The 9,335-nt window shown below is 45.9% G+C and overlaps 1 protein-coding gene across 2 annotated transcripts; it reads right to left on the bottom strand.

The window, feature by feature from the left end:
- Positions 1-564: 564 nt before the first annotated feature.
- agpat9l (1-acylglycerol-3-phosphate O-acyltransferase 9, like) lies at positions 565-8,519 on the bottom strand. 2 transcript variants are annotated; one of them, XM_068604835.1, is made up of 14 exons: positions 8,431-8,519; positions 7,786-7,978; positions 7,616-7,682; positions 6,104-6,258; positions 5,870-6,015; positions 4,759-4,833; positions 4,552-4,641; positions 4,380-4,473; positions 4,158-4,273; positions 3,020-3,075; positions 2,735-2,820; positions 2,499-2,627; positions 2,324-2,403; positions 565-1,925 (listed from the first exon to the last, which is right to left on the bottom strand). In XM_068604835.1, the coding sequence occupies exons 2-14, from the start codon at positions 7,927-7,929 to the stop codon at positions 1,820-1,822; spliced, it is 1,344 nt and encodes a 447-aa protein (XP_068460936.1). In that variant the 5' UTR covers positions 7,930-7,978; positions 8,431-8,519; the 3' UTR covers positions 565-1,819. The 2 variants fall into 2 exon arrangements, with proteins under 2 accessions (XP_068460936.1, XP_068460938.1); XM_068604837.1 differs by having other exon boundaries at positions 2,577-2,627.
- Between the last annotated feature and the right edge of the window lie 816 nt (positions 8,520-9,335).

The raw sequence follows: 9,335 nt of genomic DNA, 5'->3' as shown, positions 1-9,335 counted from the left end.
TTACATCATCACCATAGAGATGTGTGTGCAGCAACGCAACACATTCTCAGTGTCAGGTGATTACACACTGATAAAAAAATCATTTTGCATGCATACAATATTTAATTTCTGTCAATACGTCCCCCTAAATCCTGCATATGTGTGAGGAAAACTAGTTTAATCTTAGTTTAACTCCTTCCTAACAGGCCACCGCTTTGTTTTATTGTGATTTTTGTTGCCGATTCTGATTCTTTAGGTGCTAATCTTTCCATAAAGGTGTCTTATTGACGCTCCACGAGGCCTTTTTAGAGAATCTGGCTCATATCACGCTGGATGTTCATAGTTACCATCAAAATATCTTTTAAAAGTGATTTTTTTGTTTGTTGCAAATATACATTTTTTCCCCAAGACTTTGCTGAACAAAAACATACAATAAACACAAGCATTGGAATTAATTTGGGGTTCCTATGACGACTCAAACGCAGGAGACAAACACTCAAACACAGGAGAAAGGAGGTCTGGAGACAAACTGCTTCCACAGTTTAACAGGTTTAACAGCACAGAAGGATTTACCACAGAGCCGCTTCATTGACGTTTATTGCAAAGAGTGATCATTAAAAACACAACTGGGTACACACACACACACACACACACACACACACACACACACACACACACACACACACACACACACACACACACACACACACACACACACAGCAGAGGCCATCATCAGGCTCATAAATATTCTTTTGGCCGGTTCGCAGGTACAAAGAACTCCAGAGGAGGAAGAAAAGCAAAAGCGACCCGTCGCAGGTGAGCAGCGCCGCCGCCGTCACGTTGGGGTCAGAGGGCCGTGACGCGCGGCGGGACATTGAAGTGGCGTTTGTTTTGTTACGCAGGACGGCAAGGAGAAGACGGAGCTGAGAGACGAGTGGAGTGAAGGTGAGGACAAGGACATTTGGATTTTTATATATACACATATATATATATGAGGGTTTGAATCCCTCTTTACTTTGCTGCTAGGAGCCGACAAGGGGAACCGGCAGGAAGGCGGCAGCAGGGAGGATCACACTTCAGGAGAGCCGCTCAGTGGAGACAGATCCAAGAAGTCTCGGCTGTGCGTCGTCCTTTGAGGGCCGCGACGTTTAATGAACCATGTCGCACACTCAGCGTTTTCTCGTGTGTTACTTAAGCGCCAGACCCCGGTGTCTCACGCGTCTGTGTCGGGTTTTAACAGTTCTGTGGAAAGACTTTCCCAAACAGAGAAGGAAAGAAAAAGCTGTACAAGAAGCTCCTTTTTTTTTTGAAGAACATAACCTGAGCCCTGAAAAATAAAGTGTGATCAGTGTTAAATCCAACAAGAAAAGATTGTTCAAACAGGGGAAACTGTCATGTGGGTGCTGATCAGCGTTGTTGTGTTGCAGTACAACACTGCAAGGTCTAAAGCGTTAAAAAAAGAAAGAATATTTGAATGCTAAAATCCTGATTCTCTCAGCATCTGCATGAAATGATGTCACGTTAGAAAAGAAGAAGAAGAAAAAACAGCAAAATACTCCAGGGGTTTTTCTCTGCATGTTGTAAACACAAACTAACTGCCCCCGTGAGGCGTTCGGGGAACCCAGTTTTTCCGAGCGGCTCCGGTTTCTTCAGCAGCATTTAGTCAGCTCCTCGTGAAGAAGTTCAATATTGCACGTTTCTGCGAATCCATGAGACTCCTCCCCTCCTTCAGCCCTCTCCTTTCTGTACCTGAGGTTTCACACTGGGGTTTTTTTTTAAGTCCACTTGGCAGCGAGAGAAGACACAACCAGCAGGGGGCGCTGTGTCCTCCTCAGGCGTCTCAGTCGCTGCTGCTGCTCTCGTCTCCCACCACCATGCTGCTGTACTGCTTCTGCTGCTGCTCCTTGAACGACTCCTTCACCTTCGCCCTCTTCAGGCCTCCATCCCTGCAGGAGGAAACACGTGTTAGCGCATGCGAGGAAGAAAAAAATCAAGCAAAAAATGAAATTAAACAAAAGATAATGTAAAAAAGTTGTGTTTTTATTTATTTTTATGATTGATTGTTGATCATCACTTAAAAAGGATCGCTCGTGGATGTTATTATGACTCATTTCACATGAATTATCCGACTTATTAAAGTGTCAGACATCCTTACGGCCGACATCGTGAGGAGGTCAGGAGGAAAATGTTTTATTTTGGTGGGTGAAGTGTCCCTTTAAGTTCTAACCTGGACCGGTCTGACCTCCGTATGCTGGAAGAAGAAGAAGAAGAAGAAGAAGAAGAAGAAGAAGAAGAAGAAGAAGAAGAAGAAGAAGAAGAAGAAAGGAAACAGGTGAAGTCTTACCACTGCAGGTCCACCAGCCCTCCCTGGTGAGCGATGGCAGACTTCACCCTGTTGGCAAACTGGACCGCATCTTCCCCCGCCTGCCATTGCAGAACCACAAACAAACAAACAAACAAACAAACAAACAATCAGTGGACCGTGATGGACGCATGCATGAGTGTGTGTTCGTACACACCTGTTGGTGCATGGCCGGCAGGTACCAGACGTTGCAGACCAGCGCCCAGCTGGTCATCATCCTCAGCAGGTAGCTCACCATGCTGTACTTGGAGCTGTTCCAGAACGCGTCTCCGAACTTCGGGTCGTACTGAGATTTAAAACATGAATGAATAAATAAAATGAGAGCGAGGATGAATAGGGATTAGTGAGGAAGCGTGCTTCTGAACGTGCGGACGCAGACGAGGGCCGGAGTACCTTAATGGCCACGGGATATATCGTCGCTCCGATTTCAAAACTGCCCTTTTTGAACATCATGACGGACGTGTTGTTGATGCAGGTTCCTGCGGACAGCGAGGGGACAAAAAGAAGTAAAAACAAGTGAGCTCCGTCCAAAAAACACATGAAAAAATAGAACAAACTGTTCGTTCCCGCCACCGGGCACAAGGTGACAACCTTTCTACTCTTCAAAGACACACACACACACACACACACACACACACGGTGAGGTAATGAGGTGCGTCTCCTCCCGCTCACTCTCACCCTCTGGGAATATCAGGATGGGGAGCTTTGTCTTGTCGTTCACATGATCCGTCAGCCTGGAACGAGACACAAAGCAGAGTAACGGGAAACCAGCTGACAGCGACATCAAACGTGTGAGCGGCGACACGGTGAGACGCCGGAACCTGAACCGCGTGAGTCACGGAGAGGCGCCGCTCCGGAGAGACGCTCCAGAGAGACGCTCCAGAGAGACGCTCCGGAGAGACGCTCCAGAGAGACGATGCTACAGAGAGACGATGCTACAGAGAGACGATGCTACAGAGAGACGATGCTACAGAGAGACGATGCTACAGAGAGACGATGCTACAGAGAGACGATGCTACAGAGAGACGATGCTACAGAGAGACGATGCTACAGAGAGACGATGCTACAGAGAGACGATGCTACAGAGAGACGATGCTACAGAGAGACGATGCTACAGAGAGACGCTCCAGAGAGACGATGCTACAGAGAGACGATGCTACAGAGAGACGATGCTCCGGAGAGACACTCTAGAGAGACGATGCTACAGAGAGACGATGCTACAGAGAGACGATGCTACAGAGAGACGATGCTACAGAGAGACGATGCTACAGAGAGACGATGCTACAGAGAGACGATGCTACAGAGAGACGATGCTACAGAGAGACGATGCTACAGAGAGACGATGCTACAGAGAGACGATGCTACAGAGAGACGATGCTACAGAGAGACGATGCTACAGAGAGACGATGCTACAGAGAGACGATGCTACAGAGAGACGATGCTACAGAGAGACGATGCTACAGAGAGATGATGCTACAGAGAGACGATGCTACAGAGAGACGCTCCAGAGAGACGATGCTACAGAGAGACGATGCTACAGAGAGACGATGCTCCGGAGAGACACTCTAGAGAGACGCTGCAAAGAGACGCTCTGGAGAGACGCTCCAGAGAGACGCTGCTCCTGAGAGACGCTGATCCGGAGAGACGATGCTCCGGAGAGACGCTCTAGAGAGACGCTCTAGAGAGACGCTCTGGAGAGACGATACAGAGAGACGATGCAGCGAAACGTCGCTCCAGAGAGACAGACAAACAAGGACGGAGAGGGAGGTAGAGAGTCCTGGAGTTTGGGAGAGAAAGACAAAAAAGAAGAACAAACCTTTTGCTCACGAGGTGGCGATCTTTCATCTCTGACCTCTCGAACCAGACGTGAGGACACGACCTCACCATGGCCCTCTGGAGGACGCCCATCAGGCCTCCGTGGACCTGCCCCACCTGATCACGGTCAAACAGTTAAGATGGCGGCACAGAAGAAGAAGAACAACAACGACCCATCGACGTAAAGTCTTTCCAACAAAGCGAACACAAAAGGCGTTGGTACCATAGCGTAGCACCCGTCGTTGCAGAGGATCACGATGTCGATGGGGCTGGTGTGGTTGGCGACGCAGATGCCTCCCTTCTGGGGCTTGTTTTCCCTGGAGGAAGGCGAGACGGACGCGTCAGGCGACGGCGTTCCCGATGGGACCGTTCCGAAGGGGGCGGGGCTAGCTCACCTGTTGTGGTAGAGGATGGCGGCAGAGAGTCCTCGAGCGCAGATGCGGTAGCACATCACGTGGACCCACTCGCTGAGCCAGGACTTCATCCTTAAACACACACAAACACACACACACACACACACACACACACACACAATGTTATTGAAGTTGAGATATGGATATATAACTTCTATCGGTGGGGTTAGTTAGAGGGTTCGTGGTCACCTCCAGTTTGGGAGTAATCCCACTGCCGATGTCCCTATGACCAGCCAGGTGAGACCAATGCAGACCAGAGTGATCCTGGAGAAAATGGAAACAGAGAAATCAGAAAATACAGAGTGGCCAGACACAAATCAGACAGGTAGAGGACTTCTTGAGTTTGACTAAGTATCAGAGCCTTTTTAGACCAGGAATCAGGTGTTATTGTGAAAAGAAAGTACAGAAAAATAAAATGTCTTTGTATTTTTTTAAATTAAAATCCAATCATCTCTTCTTCTTCATGTAAAATAAAGTATGACGAAAGCAAGTAAGCTAGTAAGCCAGTGAGATAGTAAGCTAGTAAGCTAATAAGCTAGTAAGATAGTAAGCTATGAATGAATGAAAAAAAGAAAAGTACTTTATTAATCCCAAGGAGAATTTTTTTAAAGCTTTTGTAAGCTAGTAAGATAGTAAGCGAGTAAAATAGTAAGCTAGTAAACTTGTAAGCCAGTAAGCCAGTAAGCTAGTAAGCTAGTAAGCCAGTAAGCCAGTAAGTTAGTAAGCCAGTAAGCCAGTAAGTCAGTAAGCGAGTGAGCTAGTAAGCCAGTAAGCCAGTAAGATAGTAAGCTAGTGAGCTAGTAAGCTAGTAAGCCAGTAAGTCAGTAAGATAGTAAGATAGTAAGCTAGTGAGCTAGTAAGCCAGTAAGTCAGTAAGATAGTAAGCTAGTAAGCTAGTAAGCTAGTAAGCCAGTAAGCCAGTAAGCTAGTAAGCTAGTAAGCTAGTAAGCCAGTAAGCCAGTAAGTCAGTAAGATAGTAAGCTAGTAAGCTAGTAAGCCAGTAAGTCAGTAAGATAGTAAGCTAGTGAGCTAGTGAGCGAGTAAGCTAGTAAGATAACAGCAAGTGATTTCAACCAATAATATCCGGACAGCCATCCATCTGCATCTTTTAGAGACAAAGGAAGTGCGTTTCAGCCCCTCGTCCGCCTGCATGAGGCTCAACCTTTGACACGCTTCCTGCCTGTAGGAGGCGTCACAGCGTGGCGTAGCGTGGCGTAGCGTGGCGCAGCGTGGCGCAGCGTGGCGCAGCGTGGCGCAGCGTGGCGCACCATAGCGGCCTGCAGGCCGTCTGTGTGCGTACCTGAGCGGGGCGAGGATGCAGTATCTCACGAGGATGCCGACGCCGTAGAGCAGCGTCAGCCGCAGGCTGATGTACTGGAAGTCCACGTTGGTGCGAGTCAGCAAGTTCCACGACACCAGCTCCTCCGAGCTGAACCGCTGCGTCACCTGGATTTAGAACATTTTAATCCCAGATTAGCTCAACACATGGGCCGCTTATCACCGATTACATGCAAAAACACACAAAAAACTGTACCTCATCCTCCACGATGCTCTCAATCCCTCTGCGGGTGAAATAGAAGGAGTCACTGAGTGTGAAGTCACCGCCTACTGGCGGTTTGGGGCGACTGCGTCTGAGTTCCTCCAACTCTTTCTCCATGGAGCCGTCTTCTCTCTTGATGAGACCTGACCCTGACAGACACACAGAAACACACACACACACACACAAAGTCAATCATCTGATAAGAATCATTATCTTAAAACGAGCCTGCAACACAAGTCAGCCTCTCCGTATCTCTCGAGATAGCGGCCGAGAAAACGGAGCGGAAGAAAAAATAAATCAAAGTCCGCGTTTCTCTCGAGGATGTGCAACGCAAGTCTCTTGGCGCGACAAAGCGGACTCAGATCCCCGATAAGATACCGCCTGTTAACAGATTAGCACGCTAAGCTAAGTGTCGGACGACGTATCGTCTGATCGCTCAAGAGGCAAAGTCCAAAAAACCTGGAGGGGGGAAAGACTCTGGCGTCCTCGTCTGCGTTAGTGAAGCACTTCTTCCACATTTACAAAATGTGTGTAACTCTGACTTGTATGAAGGGAGATTTGTGTCTTTTTTATCCCAGCAAATGTCTAGTTTGTAAGTAAATTATCTCCAAATCTTTGCTCTCAATTAAAAAAAAATGTTCCCCGACCCGAAAAAAATGCTCTCAAAACTAAATTTCCTCTCAAAAAAAGAAATTCGCTCCAAAAACCAAAAAAAATAACGCTCTCAAAAAAAAGCTTTTAAAACTAAAATTTGTTAAAAAAAAAATCTTGGAAAAAAAAAAATTCTCTCGAAAAAAAAACTCTCAAAAAGAAATTCTCACAAAACAAAATTTCCTCTAAAAAATCGAAATTTGCTCTAAAAAAATTTTTTTTTTTAATTTAAAAAAACTTAAAACTAAAATTTGCTCGGAAAAAAAAATATCTCAAAAAAAAATGAAAAAACTCGAGAAAAAAAAAACCTTGGCTTTTTTTTAGAGTGATTTTTTTCTGGGGCGCAATTTTGTTTTGAAGAGCAAAAATTTGGAGGTAATTTACTTACAAACTAGAAATTTGCTGGGTAAAAAAAAACAAATCTAGGTTCATAGACTTCTTTGGACTTGGCAGAGGCCTCATTGTGCTGACACGGCATCTGCTGTATATGTGTGTGTGCTGATAAAGAGTTGAGCAAGTAATTGCGTCTTGTGATATAGGAAACAAGGTGAAGTTCTGACGTTCCTGACAGTTCTCAGGTGTAGTCTGAGGTGTAGTGAATGTTTAAAGTACACACGAATGCATTTGGAGCTGCGTTCCCGCAAAAATGCTGCATGAATAAAGTCATTATTTAGCATTTATAGACAAGGCTATCACGGTAAATCAATAACTCTTTTGAAATCTCCACAACAGGATTGCAACAGGCCCGTCCCGGCTTGTAATAAAGACCAGCGTCACCCTCTCAACCCGCAACGTTTCACAATATTAAAAAAAGGACGCGTCAGCACTTTGTTCCACATTCAGATCTCGACTCACCATTAGACGCAGAGGCCTGGAGCGCCCGCTCCTCTGCGTATACTTTCTGTATCTTCAGAGTGGCCCACTAGTACAGGAGGACACACACACAATCACATGTTCATGTGGATCTGCAGGACTTGCATGTTCAAAACAACAACAACAACAACACAAAAAACAAGCAGTAACACCTCCAAGGTTTTCACCAGCACGGTCATGTAGGTCTCGGAGACGCCCAGCGAGAAGCCGAACATGGCCGGGACCATGATGAGGCCCACGATGAGGTAGAGCCAGATCTCCAGGGCCCAGAGGGCCAGGGGCCAGAAGTCTTCCATCTGTGGCGCCGGAGGAGGATCAGCCCAGTGGCTCAGGAGCTGAGCGGCCCTGCGTGTGGAGGAGGTGGAGTTGTGTTGTTTTTAATATCTATGGATATATAAATATATATATAGTTGCATTATCACCTAAACAATAAGTACAACATGGAAAGTTAGAGCCTCCAGCCCGGTGAGGAGTGGAGCAGACTAAACACAACGCTGATGTGAAGCCGAGGTCAACCCCTGCGCATGCGCACAAGGGAGACGCGACACGACCCCGGTTCTCACGTGCATTCCTGCCGAGACTAAACGAACTACTCGAGCACCGGGACCGGGGGACCGGGGACCGGGGGACCGGAGGACCGGAGGACCGGAGGACCGGAGGACCGGAGGACCGGAGGACCGGAGGACCGGAGGACCGGAGGACCGGAGGACCGGAGGACCGGAGGACCGGAGGACGGGCTCCGTCCGACCACATTTGAGTGTTTCCGGTTAGTTTTAGCCGCAGCAGCTTCACCGTACCTGTCAGACTCGGGTCCATGTCGTTCCTCCTCGAGCAAGAACAAGTCAAGAGGACTCGAGCGCAGAGAGTAAACACGCCCATGTACTAGTGGAACAAAGTTCACAGAGCAACCCCCCTCACACACACACACACACACACACACACACACACACACACACACACACACACACACACACACACACACACACGGACACGTGGCTCCCTGCGCACGCTCTGCAGAAGGGAATAAAGTGTGTTTCCCCTTCGCAGGATTATTATTATATCTCTGCACCTTCTTGGAGGGAGGTTGTGCGTGAAGACGTCACGTGATCCAGTCGGGTCATTCACGACTGACGCGACTTCACTTCTCTTTTTTTTTCTGGAGTTTTACGTCAAAGCAAAGTTAACTCTCTGTGGGCCTTATCGTGAGGTCTTTTTATTACATTAATAACAACAATGATATATGTGTACATATGCATCTGGATCGTCTACCTGCTGCAGAAATTGCATCTATAAATATTTAAATATACATATATATGTGCAAAAAACATAGTTATTCATATACTGTATAACTATACATATATATATATATATATATATATATATATATATATATATATATATATATATATATATATACATATATATATATATGTTTTCCATATATATTTGGAAAACATGGCTCTAATTAACTGCATGTCTATTCATCTTCAGTATTTGTCAAAAAAAGAATATATATATATATATATATATATATATATATATATATATATATATATAATAAAGTAAAACATAGATAATACTATTTTATTGTATTTAAACATTTTAGGTTCCATAAAAAACATTAAATATGTTAAATAAATACAAAAAGTGAACAATATTACAGTCTAAATACTGAATATTAATAGGCGTTAAGAATGTTACA

This window comes from Clinocottus analis, unplaced genomic scaffold (genome assembly GCF_023055335.1).
Source record: "Clinocottus analis isolate CAN_PGR_092001 unplaced genomic scaffold, fCliAna1.0.p SCAF_7, whole genome shotgun sequence".
In the NCBI taxonomy this organism is placed as follows: Eukaryota; Metazoa; Chordata; class Actinopteri; order Perciformes; family Cottidae; genus Clinocottus; species Clinocottus analis.
Note: the sequence above shows the minus strand (reverse complement) of the source record. Positions and strands in the feature narration are given on the sequence as shown.